At 39.0% G+C, this 23,200-nt stretch overlaps 2 protein-coding genes across 5 annotated transcripts in view; one reads left to right on the top strand and one right to left on the bottom strand.

Moving 5' to 3' along the window:
- Nucleotides 1-5,333, top strand: part of LOC127440458 (pre-mRNA-splicing factor ATP-dependent RNA helicase PRP16-like) — a 66,045-nt gene extending 60,712 nt beyond the window's left edge. For all 3 annotated transcript variants that reach the window (XM_051698219.1, XM_051697420.1, XM_051698989.1), the window contains one exon: nt 4,767-5,333. In XM_051698219.1, coding sequence (XP_051554179.1) covers nt 4,767-4,857 — 91 coding nt within the window. In that variant the 3' untranslated portion in view covers nt 4,858-5,333. The remainder of the gene's footprint in view (nt 1-4,766) is intronic.
- Nucleotides 1,201-22,927, bottom strand: LOC127431213 (cingulin-like). Of its 2 annotated transcripts, XM_051682579.1 has the most exons (8): nt 22,788-22,927; nt 16,091-16,212; nt 14,731-14,817; nt 13,124-13,262; nt 12,841-12,939; nt 11,438-11,627; nt 5,743-5,875; nt 1,201-1,947 (listed from the first exon to the last, which is right to left on the bottom strand). In XM_051682579.1, exons 3-8 carry the CDS (start codon nt 14,800-14,802, stop codon nt 1,873-1,875), a joined length of 708 nt encoding a protein of 235 aa, XP_051538539.1. In that variant the 5' UTR covers nt 14,803-14,817; nt 16,091-16,212; nt 22,788-22,927; the 3' UTR covers nt 1,201-1,872. The 2 variants fall into 2 exon arrangements, with proteins under 2 accessions (XP_051538539.1, XP_051537841.1); XM_051681881.1 differs by lacking the exons at nt 14,731-14,817; nt 16,091-16,212; nt 22,788-22,927 and having other exon boundaries at nt 13,124-13,425.
- Between the last annotated feature and the right edge of the window lie 273 nt (nt 22,928-23,200).

Below are 23,200 nucleotides of genomic sequence, written 5' to 3'. Positions count from 1 at the left end.
TCACTTAACTAAACAGATGCACGGGCAGCTGTAATAACCTGCTGGGCATTATTGCCTGCCGCACCTCCACCAGTGCCTTCAGCCCAGCTGTGGGGTCATCAGCCGGGAGCCACCTATCTTCAGTGTTTCGCCCGATTAATCCCAGAACATCTCCTGGTGGTGGGGCAGCGTTCAGGGACGTCTCCCTGCCACCCCCCGCAGCTGGACACCGGATCCCCTCCAACGCCTCTCATCCTTGCCTTCCCATCCAGACATCCTTCCTTCACTAATTACTTGCAACCAGGGTTCTATATGTCATAATACCTCGACACAACCATACGCACCAGCCCATTGGCCAAATGGCACCGAGATACATACTCAGTGCCCTACTGGTACTGGCACCGTATCTCTTGGTAACTCAGTGCCACTGGTTCCATATGGTATACTACCTCAGCACAAGCCCTCACCACATATCACCCAGGTTCCCTATTCCTCAGTTTCCTACTTCTGGAAATTTAGGAAATTTTAGCTGCTGGCCAAGGTCAACCATTAATTGATCAGTCACTTCCAGGCACCAAGATTGATCTGGCTTCCCTCCATGCTGTGCCATGTGCGGCACCTCTCTTTTTAACAAAATCAACATCCTGCCTCTGTGGAGCATGGTTGCCTTTGTTTGCCTTCACTCTATGCACCTCTAGCATCTCTGCCAGCTTCCGCAGGACCTGATCATGCTACCACCTGTAACATCCCTGTGCCAGGGCTGTCTTGCACCCAATCAATATGTGCTGCAAGTATGCTCTTGGGGCCTCACAGAGGGGGCAACTCTCCTCTTAACCATAACCCAGAGAAAAATTCCCAGGACTTGGTAAGGTATCGTAGGTGGATCTTATTAGAAAACTTAGCCTGGCCTGGGGTACCCCTGGGGGTCAGCCCATCCTAAACCTCTATAAGATGTCCCCTCCCATACGGTCCAGTGCCCTTGCTGCTGCTGGCTGACTGCCCTGACCTTATACCCTTCCACTTCCATCCAAGTTACTTCCGTAATTACCATTTCTTTCCTCTGTTTTCGGGAGGCAGCTGACCACAGTTTGGGAGCCACCCCCCAAGTCAAGTCAGTCAAGTCATTTTTATTTGTATAGCACCTTTCACAACACGCATTGTTTTAAAGCAGCTTTACAAAAAATCATGCATAAACAGAAAATGAAACTGTAATATCTATAATGTGTAGTTTGATAAAATACGATTGTGAATTGTGTTTAAATATAAGTAATTAAATAATAATTGTATTTAGAAACCCAGTGAGCAAGCCGAAGACGACTGTGGCAAGGAACACAAAACTCCATTAGATGTTGGTTAATGGAGAAAAATAACCTTGGGAGAAACAAGGCTCAATGTGGGGGCCAGTTCCCTTCTGGCTAAACAGAATGAATATAATGCCAATATTACTTAATTATGTATAGTGCAAGTCATGATTTAAAATTATTAAACTAAGTAAGTGTTAAGGGTCAGTGCTAAAACAAAGATTTTGTAAGAACTGTAAGATTAATGACTAATGTCTTTGAAGACCATCCTGGATTAACTGCAGAAGTTCACATAGATGCAATTGTCCTTTGTTTGTTGGCTGATGAAGTTTTTTGTTGGCAATTAATTGATAGTCTACGTATTCCATTTTAAGAGTGTAGTCCATAATTAGACCGAGGTGATGCAGGAAGAGATCAGTGAGGTGCATCGCAGTTCAACCGGCCGGTAATTTCGGTGAGGTCTGTCCTAAATCCAAGGTTCAAGCAATGACATATGATGTATCCCATGTCTTATGGTTGGAGTTGGCATCAGTTCATCCTCTGAAGTTCATCGTAATAGACTGAAGTGATGTTTGGCTGACACCGGCTGCATTTAGTCATCATCACTCAGAGACACGTAGCAGTGGAGTCTGACACAAAGCAGGAATGGAGTTGGATCCAGCCGGTTCTGGTGACGTCAGGATAGGAGTCCCGAGGTTGAGACAGGGATACAAATAGAATAATATTAGCATAGATGCCATTCAATTTATTGCAGAGTTATAGATCATGATAAATGTTTCTGGTTTCTGGTTCCGGCAGACCTAACTAAAGCAGCCTAATTGTGAGTTGAAGGATAAATTAGGTGTATGCCTGGCTAAATAGATGAGTGTTTAGTCTAGACTTAAACTGAGTGAGTGTGTCTGCATCCCGAACAGTGTTAGGGAGACTATTCCATAGTTCAGGAGCCAAATATGAAAAGGATCTACCTCCTTTTGTGGATTTTGATATTCTAGAAACTATTAATAGGCCAGAATTTTGTGATTGTAATGAACGTGATGGAATATAGCGTGGTACAAGGTCACTTAAGTACTGTGGAGCTAGACCATTCAAAGCTTTGTATGTAGTTAACAGAATTTTTAAATTAATATGAAATTTAACAGGTAGCCATTGTAACGACGATAAAATGAGGCTAATATGATCATATGTCTTGGTTCTAGTCAGCACTCTGGCTGCTGAATTTTGAACCAACTGAAGTTTATTTGGTTCCAGCCAAGGCCTGTTCTTCCTGACTGTGTTCTTCCAACAATCTCTTGATGCTTCAGTCTTGAAACTGCCTGGTTTAGACCTCCTTTTGGACATTTACTTCATCTAACTTACTAAACTATTTACTAACCTGTTCAAACTCTCACTAATGGGTGATGAGGTACCAGCGGTCTCCTTTTGCTGCTCATGTCTGTTTACAGAAACACCACTTACTCATTGGACCTGACATCTTACTGGACTCAATTAGTTTGATGTTTGTAATTGTCACTTTTAGAGGTGGGCGATATACGTAAATATTGTACTGTGAAATTCTTAACAATTGTGGTTAAGCATATATCGTGATATACATATTTTTTTATGGAAAGCGATTAAACTTCTGAAAATCAAGTTCCTTTTTTATTTAAAACATTGTTTAGAGTAATGGTAGAAGTTCCATATCCACTATGTCCAATGAAAGGACTTAAATAAAATATCGTTTTTAATAATTAGTTAGAAAGCTCTTTGTTGTCTTTTAGAGTAAAACAACGTTAAAAATGAAATGGTAATAGTCTAAATCTATAATACACTACAAACAAATAATATGTATTACAGATAGCTATTTTATCCTCTCACATTCATTGCTCATGCTTCTCATCTTCTCTGGGTGGGAAATGTGGCCGCTCTGAAGCAGAACATTCAATTAAACAGCAGAGCAACCAATTGGTTTTGACCAATCACAACAATACCAATCACAACGCAAAAGGTAAATTCAGGACTGGATCACAAATGTGGATTCTATTTTGATCTACCAGAGCTAAAAATGCAGGTTAATGAAGCCGAAATAATGGAGAAAAGTAGTATTGCCATGGCAATACTGGCGGCAGGGCCGTAGGCTAATGGGGTGAAAGGTGGTAATGATTCTAGGGGCCCAAAGGTCCAGGGGGACCCACAACAAATTCCAAACTGTATTTTTTTTTATAGGTAAAGGACCCATAGCAATATACAGTTAGGGGGCCCAGAAATCCTTGCAATGACCCTGACTGGCGGCGATGGCCATGCTTTAGACAGAAAAGTTTTGTAAGCATGTTTATCACACTAAAATCACATTAACACGCATATTGTTAATGCCTTGTGGCTATACTTTTGAAAAAGTGAGTATTTTAACATTCAAAAATTGGCCCCCATTCACTTCCATTGTGCCTCACTGTAACTCAGATTTGTGTTTTTTTTTTTTTTTTAAGAAAAGGAGGTAGTGGAGGCAGAAGCAATCACACACACACACACACGCACACACACACACACACACACACACAATTAAGAAAATAAAGCTGTTTATATGGAAAATATATAAATAAATTGTTGGTAGGAAAATAAATTGATATTGACAGAACAATAAATATTAACAAAAATAAAATGTTTCCCTTTACAGTCTGTTTCTTTGAATGCAATGTAAGAAAATGAAATACAAAAGGAAAATAAAGTTTCAAATAGTTCAATAGATTATTAGTAATAATCCTTTTTGTTATTTAAACCTTGTTTTTTTCGCTCCCATTTAAGTATTTGTTTGGTTTGAAATATTTTAGGTCTTATTTTTAGTTCCTATTTAGTTTAGTTCCGAATTTTCAGCACTTTTTTCAGTACTAAACCACTAGCTGTTTAACTTGTTTCAATGTTTTTTTCACCTTGGTTCAGTACATTTCAGGCAATCACCATACAGCCAAATCAATGTAAATGAACAATGAACATTAATTTACCACAGTCACAGAAAGAACAAAAGTACAAAAATGTTTCCACACTACTCAAGACTCAGTCTCTGGTTGTGTGAATTTATAAATCACTGAAAAATAGATCAAATGCTTATCAAAATCCTTTTTAAGATACTTTGTCAGTTCAGTTTCAAGTTCAACTCTTGTACCAAGGGGGAAAGAAAAATCCAAAATATCCAAACCGTTAGAGCAAGACAAATCCAAGAGATCTGATCCGTATTCTGTGTCATGGGTGGCTAGCCATCTTGTCTGATTGTGAAATGGTTGCCTTCACAACATACAATCTTCATCCAGAGTGAAATCCACACACACATAATAGAAGGGGGAAAAAACTGACCAAATCATGTTTGAAACAACAACTGCTGTGTGTTGAATTTTCCCGTGTGTGTCTGTAGTTAATAAAGTTTTGTCACAAAGTTGGAAAATAAACTTTCTAAAGTTTTAGAAAGTCTTGTTTTAAGGCTTGTTTCTGGCTAATGTTCTCTCTTTTCTTTCACAGGTCTCTCTCTGATGTTGTTCCAACAAGTTCTGTGAACAATCTAACATTTTGGCTAACTGGGCAGAGCAACATCATCACAGGATTAAACTAATTGGTCATTTTAACCTTGAAGTGTTCTATTGGTTACATTTTGCTGCAATATTTTACACCTACACTTGTGTAAATAACAAACATGGCATCCTTCGCTATTTTATTCTCCGTAGCTTCTCTTTATTTCCAGATATTCCAGAGTTGTAGCTGTGTTAGTTTCCTTCATTTTCTATCGCAACCTGTAGCAGAGTTGCACTGCAAAAGTGGGGTTTTCCTCTTACATAAACGTCTGGGATTCCCCCAGTCTATGAGCGCATATACGCAAATGTGAAGGGCAGTCGATATTTTACATGGGTGTGTATAAATGGGTATTGAGGGGAGCTAAATAAATTGTTGAAATGCAAATTCAATCGAAAACTGATTGATTTGGTGGAGAAAAAATGGCAGTTGCAAGTAGCACAGAGATAAACTGCCTACACTTCAAAAGTTAACGCTAATGTAGACAGCTGATATAACCTACAAAACCTCATTATTAATTTGTTGACACAAATATAGCGGGATGCAAAAGTCTGAAACTAAATTGAACATCTGGGAATCAAAATTGAATTTAAACCTGGAAATAAATATTGTATCTGTTTTTGTACTGACAACATATTTGTTCTGAGCTGATCTCTCTGTATTTAGGCCGATATCTGTTCTCTGTTTAGCTGCTCTTGTTGCCTAGCCTGTTCATTTTTCCACTGAACCACACACACAAGAATGTATCCACCGTATAAACGCCTGTAAGCATGCAGCCTCACACACAGTTCCTCAAGCACACACCAATCAATACAGATCAATACAATGGATCATGACCTTACAGGGGGCTTTGTAGAGCACTTTTGTTTAATAATACAGCCGTTTAAAGCCTTGAATCAGTGCTGGACAAGTGTGAAACACCTCTCACCTTAGTCTGCAGGGCTGAGAGGTTCTCTCTGCTGCTGGCCAGCTCTTCCTGGATCTGCTGTTTCTCCTGCTGAGCCTTGAGCAGTTCCTGTCTACAGCTGCTGGCCTCTGCCTTCACACGCTCTACCAGCAACCTGTAGAGGAACACAACAGCCTTTCTTCACCATCCTCATCCTTGAACAAATGAGACTAACAACTTATATTAAAGTAAGACTTCACAAGAGTGCACTAAAAAGGAGCAACAGGTTTGTGAGACCAGTGGAGAATGAAATGACCACACCATACAGCGTGCAAAACCCTGCCATGTTGTGTTTTGCATGCAGGTCTTCAGTGTGAGATGCTGGTTTGCTGGTCCAATAGCTAGACCAGCACCAAACCAGTATTTACTAGTTTGGACAAGCATAAAATTATTTGGACTGCGTAATAGTAAAGTCAGCACAGAGTCTGGTTAACTTTGCATCTTAGGCCATATGCACACTAATCCATTTACGCCTTTCCAGTATCCTAACTTCATCGTTTTCCAAAGTATGCAGTAATGGAGAACATTTTCGAAACTCTCCATTTTCAGTGGAGGAAAACGCTATTATAGTTTGGATGAGAGGCGTAAAGATAGCGAAATTGATGTGTTTTTAAACTAAAATGGATAAGCATGGATGTGGCCTTAATCTGGCCAATATCCTTCTACTTAAATAGGAACAGGCTGCCTGACTAACATGTAAAGTGACCAGCCATAGTTTGTTTTATTTTGTTGCCATTTATGGGTGGGTAAATCTGAAATAGCTGATACAATAATAGACTGTCATGGGAAAAAACAAATAATTGTATAGCAGGTCACAAACAGTTCTACATATGGATATCTAGCTTGCTGATTGTCTCAAATAAATCTCTGAATATTTTATAATGATTTAATGAGATGTCACTAACCTGGTAAACGTTGCCAAATACAGTGATCAGTTCATCAGCAAAAAAGCTCTTTGTTTTAACCAAGTACAGTACCTTGTAAACATAACTTTATTTCCAACCTGTGCTTCCTAAATCCTGGAAGTTGTGTATCACCCAACCACTTAGGTTTTAGCGTTCCCACCTTTTTTGACCAATGAATCTCCAAGACTTCTCTTTAGGAACTTTTAAGGCATTTGAGATTACTGGATACAGATTTTTTTTAAATAATTTTGATTCAGATGTTAATGCATAATTTTGACTATTGAACTGTTTCAACACCTTAATTGAAAAGATTCAAAAGAATCATTCACTGACAAATGGGCCATCACTATGGCTTGCAAGCAAGTTTTATTCTATACAACAGCTAACTCATGACATATTTAGAAAAAAGTGAAAAAGAGAGAAAAAATAGAAATAGAAAAAATATATATATTCACTAGAAATTAATTAATTTTTTTCATGAGTTTTGAAATGTTATTAATTTCCATCACTTTTCCAGGCATGGAAAACACAATTTTAAAATTCCTTAATATTTCCAGTATGGAGGTAAAATAGTGCCTAAATGATTTGTATGTGCAGAGTAAGATTTGTAAAAGCGTAAATGAAGTTACAAGCGTGACAGAAAAATTTGCATGCACAGAGTAAGATTTGTGAAATTGTAAATCAAATTGCAAGCGTAAAAATAAATTGAATGCTCACAGATCGTTTTGTAAAGGTGTAAATCAAGTTGCAAGCACAAGAAACAAATATTAGCAATACTTTAAAGCTTTGCATAAGTGTAATTCATGTGTTGTGAATCTGTAATTGCATAGATGGGATTATCTGGTATCACAAAACTCATGCTAGAAAGCCAATTAATAAATGTAGCCATATAAAACAAAACTCTGTGAACAGACAGATAGTTAGTTTACTTATATAATTTTGTTTTTTAGAATGAGTTCAATGAGACCAGCAAGTTCCATCCATCCATCCATTTATCATGCCAATGATAACTGAAAGTAATTAAAATATAATTAAAATAATGAACAGCAACAAGAAGAAACATTTGAACACCAGATTGAGATTTATATCAATAAATGGTGTCAGCTCACCTTTACACTCGCAATAAAAGAATGTGTATGTATTAATATAACAGTTTAATATTTAAGAGAGGAGAGATATCCAGAGGAATGATGCTGAGCCATATGAAGAACAAGCTGTCTGTCACATTGTTAACCCAATCAGGTCAGAGTAAACTGGTCAAGGAAAACCTAATTTTATTGGTTACTAGAAGCAGGTAGACCCGCCTTCCCCCTCACGCTTGCAAAACTCTTTTCAGTGAGAAATTTGTGCCAAAAGTGTGAATGCAACAAAGGGAAGATGGAACAGTGTATGTCGGATTATTTCTGGAAATTATTTATGCCACAAAAAAAGTCATTTACACGTTTGCAGGAGTTTATTTTACACATACAGACTGATTCTATGCTGTCAATCCATTTTGCTGTTCATGACACCCTTTTTTGCTTGCATATCGCTGATTGCAGGTTTGCAATGTTTTAGGCCATTTTTAGGTGCAAAAAAGTGCCAAAAGTGTAAGCGAGTCAGAAGAATACGCACCAAATTTACTTTGTGTTAAAATGAAATTTCAGATTCACAACACATGAATTACACTTATGCAAGCATTAAAGTATTGGTAATGTTTTACTTTTTTATTTTTACGCTTGGAACTTGATTTACGCCTTTACAAAACGTTCTGTGAGCATGCAATTTATTTTTACGCTTGCAATTTGATTTACGCTTTCACAAATCTTCCTCTGCACGTGCTAATAATTTAGGCACAATTTTACCTTCATATTCCAGATTTTCCAAGACGTTGGGAACACTTTAGATTCGACCTTCCATTTTCAGTTAACTCTTTCCATTTTTTGTGTAAAATGCATCCAATGGTCAGTAAACAGACTGTGAGCTGTTCATAGGTGTGCTCTATATAATAATTGGCTCTATATGAGTGCACAGTTATAGTCCATCATGGGACACTTCAGTCCAAACCAAAACATCTTTCAGAACATCTCTCTCCAGCTGAGCTAACCAGTCAAACAGACCAGAATACATCTTAATTGAGGCATGATAACATACAGGAATGGTACGCATGAGAGAGAGATTAGATTTAATTAGAGAAGGCAAGTGTGAATATTTAATGAGCAGGACCTAAACTAATTATGAGAGCAGTACGACAACGGCAGCCACTGATGAGCTCATTGAGCATGAGTGATGGAATCCAACTTATATACGCTCATGCTTTACAAATACAACAAATCAAACCCACCACAGTGCCTAAAATCACTTGAGACACGGACATGCTTGGTTTATCGGAAAGGCCAGAAACAAGGTAAATGAACCAGAAGTGAGAGGTGTTGTCCAATCCAAACCTCTCAAACCTTACCAAACAAGTGAATGACAAGTCGAGATTCATAGAGAGGGTGTCTGGGCAGCGAAGCGGGTGGTTGACTAGGTGCTGTGTCACTTTTTCAGGTGGTGAAGAGCGAGGGGAGATCCTATTAAAACTTTGCAAGCTCTTTCTCTGCCATTGGTGAGGCGGTCACGGTAACAGCTAATCAATCGCTCGCAAAATCCCCCAGCACGCCTTCGCCGGGAATGATCAATATCCCTAGCAATTAGAATCCCCTATCTGCATGGCTGCGGGGACCTCAGGGTGGCTCTGTGGCCCACAAACACCCAATTTAGTTCTCAACTTACCACTTAATTACTAAATCCTTCGTAATGCATATTGGCAGATGGGAAATTGCGTGGCGCACCGGAGGAAGACTGACTGAACAAGAGACCTTTGACAAGGTGCTAGTTAGGATGCTCACTTTCAGCCATTTAAACATCTGATTTCACACATAGATGCAAACCTGCCCTGATTCCTCCATCGAGCGGTCAATGCTCTCATGGTGGGAGATAAAGGCAGCATGCCAAGAGTCGTGAAGTCAAAAACACTCTCTGAGCTGTCCTGGGAAATGCAGCTTTGCTTGATAATGCCGGTAGCATTTTTACCATGTGGCTTACTGTTCTAGAGTCTTTATCATAACTTAGGGCAGACACTGAGATGTCAGTCAGAGTAACGGCAAGAAATCTCAGAGGTAAGAGTCAAATGATGCTTTCAAATCCTCCTGTAAAGTTACAACTTGTGGGTTTGAAAGTCATAATTACGCCATGATATGCATTCAGGTGGGTTTTGAATGGAACAAAACGGACTAGTTATATCCAGTACTTTGCAAAAGTTTTAGGCACATTATATTTTTCACAAAACATCTGTCTTAAAACGGTTATTTTAAATCTTTTGCTTTTAGTGTAACTGTAGGAAATACATTATAGATTTCAACATTCCCTTTGCAAATAGAATTGAATAGAAGAAGAACAAGGAGTCCTTCCACAGAGCCTGGATCTCAACATCATTGAGTCAGTCTGGGATTACATGAAGAGAAAGAAGCAATTGAGACAGCTTAAATAGATAGAGGAACTATGGAAATTCACCAAGAAGCTTGGAACGTTCTATCTGCCAACAACCAAGTAAAACTGAGTCCAGGTGTTCCTAGGAGAATTGGTGCTGTTTTGAAGGCAAAGGTGATCACACCAAATATTGATTTAGCTTTTTTTTTATGTTTACTGGACTCTGTATGTTAATTGATCAATGAAATCTATTAATGACATTGTTTTTGAAAAAAATCCTCACTATGCAAAAATTTTCACAAATGCCTAAAACTTTTACACAGTACTGTATTTCTGGACTCAGTTTTTTTTTTTTCTTCACCTACCGACAATGGAAGCTTTTAGGTGCTACTTCAAAAAATGAAGATTAAAGGATGCATTTGGGGTGTCATGTATGCCTTAACATATTGTCGCTGTGGCCTCATAAACCAGCTAATAGAGTAGTGTTTCTTAATACTACTAATACTAGCTTAAAATCTATTCTTCATCAACAGAATACAAAATGCAAATGATTAGTTGACCTCAAATACTTTGAGTGTCCTGTTGTGTGACATACTTTACTCCATCTAAAACTATTTTAAACAGCATTTTACAGTTCTGTTACCATTTTTATGCATACAGATTTAATGAGTTCATATTATATGACAGACTACATTAAATATTTACTATTGTGTGCTGTACTTTTTAAAAGTCACACCACAGGACAGTTTAAGTGAACTAATGAAGGCAAAAAGGTGATTAAAAATGGTAAAAATGTGAAGAGGCGACCAGTTACAAAACCTAAAACGTACATTTTCCCTTATAAATTTATTAACATTTTAACCTAAATCTTGATGAAATTGATGTTGTGTGTCAACTACAAATATATACCTAATTATACAGTTCGCATTTACAATTGCTGCTTAATTATGACTAATGCCAATTGGTGCCATGATTTCATTAACTGACACATCCTGAACTCATGAAGTCTAAAAGTTACAGAAAAATCCCAAAGGTAATTATGACATTGTGGTGGCATCCATATGTACTCATCTTGTAAAAAACATGTACAATCAATCAAATGTGACTTGAAGGCAGCATAAAGGTGAGAAATATGGATTAACTGGCTCATATTTTCACAAGCAGCCTAACTATGAGTGTGAGAATGTCGAAAAATTATCGTCCTGAGGGAGTGAGTCTTGAACGAACAGCTCTTCAAAAGCTTCTGCTTTTTTGTCCAACTAAAGACTGGGATTGTCTCCAAGCACACTGAAAAATCGAAATAGAGGGTGTTTTGAGTTTACCATGAGTCCTGGAGCTCCCGTTTGGTGTTCTCTAGTTTTTCTGTCAGTCTCTTGTGCTCTGCCTGGAGTCTCCTCTGAGCTTTCTCTGCCTGTACCACCTCTGCCACATGCTCTGTGAGCTGCTCCTGAGCCAGACATTGACCTCCCTCCAACAACTGCGCCTTCTCTTGCTGCCGGGCCAGCTCTTGGCCTGAAACACATACAAGTGTAAACAAATAAACCAAGATCTTTAAAGATTTTACTTCCAGAGTGAGTTTTAGATACCTTGCTGTCAGAGTGCAATGAGAGAAACACAATATTAATAATAGATTTTGACATTTTCTGATGTAAATGGTGCTTGCCATACAGAACTTAATGCTATGAGGGACTGAGTGCTTGCTAGTTCTGAGTGTCTGTTAGGTGGTTACTTACTGTTTAAAGTCATAATAGCCCACCCCCAAGTCTAGTACATAAGTCCAGGGATTAAAAACCTATTATTTCGAATTTTCGGTTTGTTCTGAAGAGAAACTTTTCCATTCTGCTGTTCCACGGCCTCCTTACCAAATGGTAACCAGTTAGAATGAATTAAAAGAATGATTAATAACATTCTTTTTTTTAAATAACAGGACTCTGCACTCACAGAGCACACATGCACATACAGTATCGTTCTTTTGGAGCTAATAAAGTCCTAAATCAACTTATACTCTTTTCATAACCAATGGACAATTAGGCAAATATATAATATAGGCATTCAAATGTGGGGTGTTTCCTTCAGAATGAAATCACATGCTTTCTATGTTCAACTAAAAAGAAAAATTTTTGGGGAGGCAAGAGCAAGTGGTGTAATTCTGAATATTTTCTGCATTAAACCCTTTCGTCTTTGCTTTCATGAGAAAAAATTATCTGAACAAAATAATGTTACTAACCGGTTACCAGCATTTAAAAATAATGTTTTCACTCCGGAATCATTGAAAGAGACACTATAAATTCTGCACATTTTTTAATTTGTTTTCGGTTTGTTCCTTGAACCGTTTTTAGTCACTGTATAATTCTATTATATTGTATCCCTTTTCTAATTTAGGTCTATGAGATTTTTGCCCATTTTATCATCCACCAGGTAAGTTTTGTAAGTCTGATAACTCAGAACAGTAATGGCATATCTCTCCTCGACAAGCTCATTATTTGAGGTACTATTTATGTCTGTGGCACAAACAGTGCAAGACAAATTACCCACAAAAGTACTTTTTTCAACCTAACCCTAAATATGACCAATAGAAACTGTGATGCTTGCCAAGCAAACACATCTAATTATACTTAAAACACTGCGGCTGTGTAAAACTGTGTCACACTCTGATCAACTTGGCAAGGGTTTTGATATTGCTTTGCCAAGGCTGAAACATTTGTGACTTTATGACTGCCCTTACGAATATCTCTGTCTCTGCCATCCTGCTTCGGATCTTCTCTTGTGCCTGCAGAAGATCTGCCTCGGACTGTCTTAGCAGGGCGTCTCTCATCTGGGTAGCCTTAGTGAGAAAAAAGTGGGTGACCAGCCGTGAGGGTGAGAAACACTTGCCACATGCCTACAGGCTTAGAAAACAAAGGTAACAGGTGAAACATCTCTGATCTAAACTTCCAAGCAAACAATGTTTGTGTTTACCTGCTCCTCCTACACGGGCGATGAGTGTGTTTGTGTGTATACTTGTTTACCTGTTCTTTCTGGGCACACTGCCTTAGAGCTGCCTGCAGTTCTTCTTCTAGATTGGCTACCCTCTGCCTTAGAGACTCCACCTCTTCTAGTCCCTGGCCTGCCTGGAGCTGCCTTAGCTGTTCTGCAGTCGTTGCACCTCTTCAATACACGCACAATTTTTATGGTTGCATATTGTTGTGTATTCATATAGAATGCATTTGTTTTTGCAGAGATGCTATGATGACAGTGTGTTTGCAGAAATACTCCAGCCTCCATTTATAAATCAGGTGTGAATTTAAGAAAATGATGAGCAGAATGTCATTTGAGCGTGTGTGTGTCTCTTAATATAAAGCTGCATGGGTGTCAAGGACTACCTCTTAACCTGATTACTCCACACACACACACACACACACTGTTGATTAGAAATCCAGAAACCCTGTATACATGCACAACGTTTTCTATACCTACCTCTGAGGTAATAATGTCACAAGTTCTTCACTTTTGCATAGTATTGCAATGTGTCTTCCAGTGAGTCTTCATTTTCACTGCTAAAAAGACCAGCTTAACCAGCATGCAATTCCTATGCTGGTCTAGGCTAGTTTGGTGCTGGTGGACATGTATAGCCATGAAGACATGAAGCTGGTTAAGATAGTTTAAAACCCTGGTGGAGACACCAGCACACCAGCATCCCAAGCTGCAGGACCAGCAACCAAAACGCAACATGAGCTTCCATTTTTAGCATGGAAGACTTTGTTCCACCAAAACTGTAATTGGAATCAAGTTATGTCTGCAATAACAAAATAATAATAATAATGCAACAATTCAATATAATGATACCATCTTTTAAATGTGTGGTACATTCTGTTTAAAAAACAAAAAACAAAAAATCCAACGTTGCACACATTAGTATTGTGCTTTAAAAATATGTCAAGTTAAAAGGGGTTCATTATTGAAAAGCGCTACAGATTCTGACCAACAAGCGTTGCTTCACAATCGAAATTATCCCTCAAACCACATGCTATCTTGGAATATTCTTGCTGGTTAAAGTAGCAAATAAGCCTGTCAATAAGCCTCTGCTGGTTTGTTCAGCAGGGTAAACACATCTGAATCAGCTAATCAAAGTCTTTGGGATTACTTTGGCCCTCCAGGATTCCGAATAGGTAGCTCTGCAATAGATCAAAGATACTAAAACAACCATAATCATCTAGGAAGAGTTAACTCGAAAAGGAGATGGGAAAGAAAGAGCATACCACAAAACAAAGTAACAAACAAACAAAAACAATGTAGACGAAAATGTAATTTTTTGTTTGTTCTTATTTAGATTTTAATCCCAGACGAGCCCCCAGTTTGGATGAGCCCCCAATTTGTCACAACCCTGGCTTAAGGGAAGCAACACAAAGTAAAATCAATTAAAATATGTTTGTTAAAGAGGAAAATTAGGGAAAATAATGTGGAGGTGATAGGCATTGCTGCTTCAGTGCAGACTTGAAGATGGCAGAAAATAGATAGAGAGAAACACAAACATGCTCCCTGTTTTCAAAAAACAACCTTAGTCATAAAAGCTGGCTCGTAACAGAGAGTGTGAGAATTGCTGGCAAGTGAGAAAGTGAGCTGTGAGTTCACTCACCTGCCGCACTGCCGTCCCTAACTCTAGTTGGCACGCTTGCAGCTCCTGGGCACTCTGACCGTAGCGCTCCATTGAATGGAACAGCGCCTAAGGACAAACACACACACCTCCACTAACATGCAAAGTCATCACACAGCTGTCAAACTTCTGTGACTGTGCCTTGGGGGTGCAGTGTTGATGCCTGGGGCGCTGAAGGGGCCGACCTAAGGCGGATGAGAATTCCCCCTCTTCCCCCGACTGCCTCCATCCCTAAGGCTATACCTAAACCTGCTGCTCATCACTTCAACTCCATTCCACACTCCTGTCTGGCCTTCATTTAGCATCCCCACTGTGCAAGCAAACATATTCGCCTTCATAGGAAATACCCAAGGTTTCAACTCAATGCAAACACCCAGTTTGCTCCCTGACAGGTGTCGTCTCCAATCTGGCAGCCTGTGCTACTGACACGCTAACCATTCAATTAAGGCTCTGGGATGCTCTGTGTGTGGGTGCCACATTTTAATTACCCTGGCAACCAGGTTCCGCATGTGCATAACAATGTGACAGGTGAAGCAGCATGTCACAATAGAGTAGGTAACATGTACCTTGCTTTTCCCGAGAAACGTCACTGTGTGTCTGTCTGCTGCATGAAGACAGGACACATTTAACCAAGATGTGATTGCTAAACTAATAAAGTACAGGAATAATCAGCAAACACGGACACAGTTGGGGGCCCTTCGTTTGGCACCATTAAAATAACGAGGTGTCACGAGGCGCTGGATATCGCTGCTCCAACGCCAACATCTGTTAAGACAAATCTATATTTCATGGCCACTTACATATGTATAAATAGCCAAATGACGAGCTCGAACCATCTATAAAACGCTGCTAAAAGGTTGCCAGAAGAAGGCGGGCACTGTCAGAGAGGCTGGTGGGTAATCAATCTGAGATGGGGGGCGGATGGGCAGTGGTGCGAGGAGGGCACTAAATCACGTAGCCATTTGCGTAGAGCGCGCCAAACGCTGACACCTCAGCTGACATGCGAGCTCCCCGACAGCCTGATGGATCGCTCCACTACACTCCATTAAAGCTAGATGGCTGGCTGCTACGCTGACATAAACAATTAGTCACAAAGGTGCCCATGAACCTGTGTGAAGCCTCTCTGGATTCAATCAAAGACTCAACTCATGACTGATAAATAGTCCCTGAGTTGCACAATGTCAATGCATACAGTAATGTTTGACACAGGGATCAGATGGGTCCATTTAAAGGCCATTTTTTGACAGGCAGAGATCGCAGTGATGGATCCATGCAGATTTGAGTGTCACATGTAATGTGTCCTAACTACAAATATGAGGAACACGTTTAATGGTTAACTCACATGTTCTTGTTCCTGAATGCAGGAGAACTGGGATTCATTGTCTGCATCGGAGTGAACATGAGTGGCCCGAAGACAGAAAAATCAGCCTAAATCTTCACCACAGTCTCTTCCTGCTCTTCAACCTAGAAGACAGCACACACATGCACACACAGTAACTCAGGGTCCCACCGCTTCAGATTGAGGAGTTTCTTATTTAGAATCGTGTTCAAAAGTCATACGATAGGAACAGATCTTTGAAATTTGGAAAGTCACAGTGTACTAGAGAACTTGTGTTCCTGTACTCAATTGGTAGAGTATGGTGCTAGCAATGCCAAGACCATGGGTTCAATTCCAAGGGAACACACACACACTGATAAAATGCATAACTTAAATGCACCAAGTCATGTTTGATAATCATTATGCCTAACAAATAAATGTGCATGTAACTTTGGTAACACTTTACAAAGTAACAATTTACAATAAGGTTGTATTCACTAAAGGTGCTGCAAGCAATTTTTTTGAGGAATGGCATGCACAAAATGTTCCTGATCCCTGAAAGATATCACTGAAATAGGTATGCTGAGATATCTCACTGGATTCTATGACAACACTAGACTCTGTAAATTTGATGAGCCAATCAGTAGACTTTGATATGCTTTATGCCTGTCAATCATTTTGAGTGTTGTAGTTGTTGAAGCGGATCATTCAGGTTTAACGCCATATTCAAATTCATAATAGGCGCCATTTCGCTACTGTTGTATGTGACGACTGAGATGTTGCTCTGCTGCTCGTTGACAGTGTAGGGTGGGGTTTTGTAAAGAGGGGGCGTGTCTAAATAGCTAAGTCCAAAGGAATTTCCAGATCAGCTAGCATTACTTACAGCAACTTTAACATTAGCTAATGCAATAGTTAACATCAACTAACAATGAACAATATGTTAAAAGCTTTTGTTAATCTTGGTTTCTGTTAATAAATGCATTAATTTAGGTTAATGAATAGAGCCTTATTGTAAAGTGTTACCCTTTGCAATGTAAGTCTGTCCTTAAACATTAATGCATTAGTATCATGAAATAATGTAACAATGAACAATAATGTTTTTACAGAATTTATTATTCTTTTTTATATTTATAAATATACTGTTGATCACTGTTGGTTAAAGTCAGGGCATAATCAACTAATATTAATGTATACAACTTTGAATGTAAAACGTTCATATAAATTAACATTAACCAACTAATAAATGCTTTAAAATGTTAACTATTGCATGAAATAAAGTGGACATATAAACATGTGAAACATGTGAAAAATAAAACCTTATTGTAAAGTGTTTCCTGAAATTCTTTGTTAATAATTTCAGTCTGTTCCTCACACAAAGCAAAGGCCGGATGGACTACTTTAATGGTACTTTTTTGTCCTTTTAGAAGATTGATAGCCACAGTTGCCATACACTTTTTGTTGTACAAAAAAAAAAAAAAAAAAAAAAAACATAAAATAACATGATGGTAAGCAGATGTCAGAATTTTCATTTTTGGTTGAACTATCGCTTTAAATCTTATTGTCTCCATGCTGTAAAGTGATGAGGAAAAAGGCAGTAATCTGGAGAGAAAGATTGGGCAGTCAGCATTGTGGACTAAAACAGCATGTAAAAATGTATGCAGCTCGGCCTTTATCGGCTCTCTATCTTCCTCTCTTCAGTCGGCAAGGGTCAGATAACAGGGCCTAATGCCTGTTAAGTTGCTCCTGAGAGAGATAAATCAGTCCAGCACAGTGCTGTCAGAAGTAAAGGGAATCTGTGCTTAGTCAAGACTGAATATAAAACACTCCCAAATGGGCACAGACTTAATGAAGACAATATTTCATTGTCACACTCAGGGTTCCCACTCTTTTCAAGGCACAATTTTATGTGCCAAAACAATTTAAGCAAAAACACATGTGCCCAGTTAAACCGAGCTTTTATTTTGGCGTTTCTGTGTGTTTTTGACAGTAGTTTCTCACCTCCAGATAAGCAGATATAAAGCTGTGATTTAATTAAATAAATACACAGCTTTAATTTTCATCCAAATATGTCATATTCCATGACATTCTGCATTTTATAGCTAATGCCAGTTCAAAGTCTACTGATTGGCTCATAAAATGATTTGACAGCAGCCCACAGCCAGATCTTTATTTGCTGTTTACAGAGTCTAGTGTTGTCATAGAATCCAGTGAGATATCTCAGCATACCTATTTCAGTGATATCTTTCAGCGATCAGGAACATTTTGTGCATGCCATTCCTCAAAAAAATTGCTTGCAGCACCTTTAGTGAATACAACCTTATTGTAAATTGTTACTTTGTAAAGTGTTACCAAAGTTACATGCACATTTATTTGATAGGCATAATGATTATCAAACATGACTTGGTGCATTTAAGTTATACATTTTATCAGTGTGTGTGTGTTCCCTTGGAATTGAACCCACGGCCTTGGCACTGCTAGTGCCATGCTCTACCAATTGAGTACAGGAACACAAGTTCTCTAGTACATTGTGACTTGCCAAATTTGAACGATCTGTGGCAACCGCAGTATAAGCAGACTCCCGATTATTGAATTGTTGAAAATTCATTCACATTATGAGGTGTAAAGTCCGAATCACCATGTTACCAACTCAGGGTGTGAATAATTTTTTTTTTTTAAATCAGTGGTACGACCGTCATCGTTGTCTAAACTTTATAACTCAATGTTGCAATGTTGGAACAAAACAATTTGTATTTTATATATTTTGTATCATATCAATTCTGATGGTATATTATCGATGCAAACAGAGACGACAGCAGATGAGCAGAGAATGTATGTGACAGAGATTCATTCATGGCAGTTAGCCTAAATGTTGATGTTGTTTCACAATGCACAGCCGGCAGCAATAACAAAACTTTACAAATTTGTGTATTTTATTCCTATTCCAAGTCCCGATCGTTACCATGTTTTTGTACATGCAACAAAAACCTTGTTAGCAACACAGTTAACGAGTTTTATTATACTTAAATATTTTCCAGGACATTTAGGTATTTTTCTGATTTTCCATGTCTTTTCCATGACTGGAAAACTACATTGCACAATTCCAGGTTTTCCAGGATGCGTGGGAACCCTGATCACTGTCTGTTGCCATGGTTCTGAGAGTCTTCATAAATTCAAAGATGAGCTAGGCAGTGGTGCACAATGGTAATTTAAGTGCTTCACATAGTCATAATAAATAAAGAAACATAAAGACATATAAACAACTGATTAAAATCATTAAGTTCACATGATTCGAATTGACAAGCACAGTTTTCTTTCTATTTTTGGTGTATTTCCTACTGAAACAGGAAGATGGAAGGAACAGGGACATGAGGTTTTAGATAGCCACTAGTTTTTAGTTTGTGTCAAGCCATGAATTATGATTTGATACTTACTATTGCTTCATTGGCTTCAAACCTGACACGTCTGATGCCACATAATGTGGGTTTAGCTGAAATAAATTCTACTACAATAATAGACCTGTGTGAAAAAATGTGTTTAAATAATGGTGCGGCAGACCTGAAAGAGAATACTTACTGTAGAAGAAGTCAAAATATAAAGGATTATTGAGAATATCGAGTAATATTTGGCTCGAATGATCTCAACATGGTAGTGCTCATTAATGTGCATCTAGCACCATATGTGCAATAAGGCAGCTTTTCCTCTATGACTCTTCATTTCATGTGTGTACATCAGTTTAAATATTTTTCAAAAATATTATTCATATTACTGTTTAAAAGTTTAGAGGTTAGCTAAAAGTTACTGAGCACATCTTATGCTGTGCATTGCAAGTTGTTAGGCACAGACAGTCCAGCAAGTTTTAAGTAGGTGCACTTAAGGAGAGCATCTACACATGAGGATACGAGAAGGAGACATGCAAGAACGGTTGAAGGACACGTGTGTGTTCTGAGTTTCTGACTGTGAACAGTCAGATCAATACAGTGTATGTGAGCACATTGTTTAGGGATTGCTAATGGAGCACTGGGCATCATAGGCATAAGAAAGGAGAAGCTGGGCTGGGTCAGTGGTTCTACAGGGGAAAAAGAAGGATAGGGCAGGACAACTCACACCTAGTGTCAGCTGTATCAGAGAGAGGTGACTGCACTACTGGGCTGTAGACAAGCCCTGTCGCCCCACCACTGTGAGAAATGCCCATTATTTCAACAAGATGCCGTCGGCTCAGCAAGCTTTTCCACTTTACACCTGCCTGGTCGCCCCCCAGTGTATGTTGAGCGCACATATACACGCAAATCAAAACAACTTTAGGTCCATTTAAACACCAGTCACTCCAAGCAATCTTTACCCAACAACTACAAATCAATAACAACTCCAACTCCCAGAATTCCTCATAAGAGCCTGTCACAGCTCTCTTACTGACACCGTGGGGCATGAACACCTGCAAATGCTCTCTCGTCACATGGTAGGAGGTGTGGGGGCTTTATGCAGCTCGATATAATCCAATAAGACAACTCAAATGTATCTAGGGCTTAGATTTGCTTTTGGACCAAGATGACTTAGATTCCCTTGCCCATTGTGTTCACACCTCAGGCTACACTAACAAGCCACATACCACCCGGAAGTGTGGTATCTAGGTTTCATTTGGCTTGATGTGCAATCTGAACCTGACAGAGTTCATTTAACTCTCGGGAAGAGACACTAGCATATAGATGACCTAATACATTATAAGCATTACAGAATGATTTTCTATAAAGCTGCTTTGAAACGATGAGTATTGTGAAAAGCGCTATACAAATAAAAATGACTTGACCTCAAAGCTAACACACATGCACTAAAATCTCTAATTTTGATTTCATGTGGTCTTTAAGGGTTGTGGGTTGGGTAAGGGCTATGATTGTTTGACAGGAATGTTGTTCCAGGACGAATAAAAGATGTTGATTCAGGAACACGTTCCCACGTGGCAAAATCATGGTAAATTAATTTCTTTCAAAAAAGCAAAAATCAAGGTTACAGTGATTCACTTACAATGGAAGTGAATGTAGCCAATTTTTTGAGGCAGAAATGTGAAGCTTACAATTTTATAAATGCACTTATATTAATTCTTCTGTTAAACCTCATGCATTATTTGAGCTGAAAAGTTGTTTAAATTGTAAGTTTAACAGTCATTTGCGGTTTGTTGACATTGGGTTTGGCTATTACTTTTCACAGAAAAGGTTAGTAAGTGATTTTAAAACACTAAAATCATGTTTACACGCATATTGTTTAAAACAATATTATGCCACAAATGCTGTAGATTGAGCTGAACTCAGAATATTCCTTTAAGCCACTGCAGTTGGTCTAAAGAGGGCCCCTCTTGATCTCGCTCCACTGGCTACCTGTAGCTGCCCACATCAAATTCAAGGCTTTGACTTTGGCCTTCATAACAGCCAATGGAACAGCACCCTCTCACTTCAACTCAATCCTCCAGGGCTGCGTTTCATTTCAAATTTGTATCCCCTTCCCTCGCAAACTTCACTCTGTCTCATGGACTCGGATGTACGTCACTGCTTACGTTGTGCGAGTGTTAACTGGAACACCCTTAACCCTTGATCACTTGGAGCATGTTGAAGGCTGATGTCAATTTGTGAAACTATTTAGTGATTTTTTCACCTGAGAAAACAATGTTTTTGGAGATTGATTTCAAAGTCTTATGTATAAATCTATATAAAAAAAGATTTCATTAGAATGAATTGTTAGAATGGATTAATCAAGATTTACACCTACGAAAATGTTAACATAACAATGAACACATAGGCTATAGCTGTGTGATAAACAGTTTAAGGTAGCTACAAATATTATGCTGTTAAAACTCAATATAACTTTTCTAAACTACTTAATTGACCTAACTTCACTTTCATCATACATTAGAATTGTGTGGGGGTGGCGTTTATGGAACGTGATATGCTGTCACATCACAGTTGAGCTGCATTGTGGGATATGGAGCTGCCTGAAGCGTACATCAGAGTTGGCTCGCACCCTCAGTCAAAATCGAGTGGTTGAGGGTCTGTCAACAGAAACTTTCCTCGCTCACTGAACGAAGTGGAACGGATTCCAAAATGGCGGTGGGGATTCCCCCACGGGGAAATGCTTAGGGGAGTTAGCAAGTGGATGTGAAAATTGAAGTGGAACGCAGCCCAGGTCTACAGTATATCCCCTCTCTCTTCCTGCGATCAAAGAATGAGCGACACCTTGTGGTTCCATTGCAAAATTCTATTCCATCGCTTTCCAGATCATTCACATTCTCTGTTCCTCAGTGGTGGAATGCAGTTCCAACCCCCACCCAGTTTGTTGAGACCTTCTCAACATTCAAACAGCTGAAGACATCTCTTTCATAAGCACTTAATCAGTCCACAAAAATAAGGCACTTGTGTTCTGTATTTGTAAAATGCTGTTTATTCTTCTGTCTTTCTTCTGCTCTAACCTCTGTACTACTCCAGCTATGATTAGAACTTACCTGTGTGATACTGCGGATATTGTTGGCTTTTGTATGATGAATTATGTTCGTCATTTTGCAAGTTGCTTTGGATAAAAGTGTCTGCTAAATGACTAATGCTGAGTTCAGAATGGCATACTATCCATACTACTCTTACTACTTCTACCATATATGGCAGAAATAGTAGGAGTAGTATGGTAGTATGCCATTTTGAACTTGGCCTAAATGTAAATGATGATTGTCAGTTGGGCTGACCTGGCGGCGAAGGGCGGCGATGGTCTCACTGAGAGTGCTGATGAGCAGCTCACATTCCTGGGTGTGTTTACGGCTGTAATCCATCTCCCCCAGAACATCATCTCCACTCTCCAACTGAGCGCAGTGTACCTGCAGATCCCCCTGTAGAGCTATAACCTGAGCTCTCAGATGGAAAACCTGCTATTCCTGTTCCTCCACATAAAGAGACACACAAACATCAGCCAGCCTCACACAGCCCTAATGGAAACATGAAATATCTTGCTGCACGTGTAATAACACTTACATTCGCTTTTAGCAATTTGCTCCACAGCTTTTAGGTTTAGTTTGCTTACATATTCTTATGTTGCAATCAGGGATGCACAGGTATAGAAAGTTTGGCCCATACAGACAGTCAGTAAGTAAGGGACAATATA

Source organism: Myxocyprinus asiaticus, chromosome 1 (assembly GCF_019703515.2).
Source record: "Myxocyprinus asiaticus isolate MX2 ecotype Aquarium Trade chromosome 1, UBuf_Myxa_2, whole genome shotgun sequence".
NCBI lineage: Eukaryota > Metazoa > Chordata > Actinopteri > Cypriniformes > Catostomidae > Myxocyprinus > Myxocyprinus asiaticus.
The sequence above is the reverse complement of the archived record's forward strand: the minus strand, read 5'-3'. Positions and strand labels throughout refer to the sequence as shown.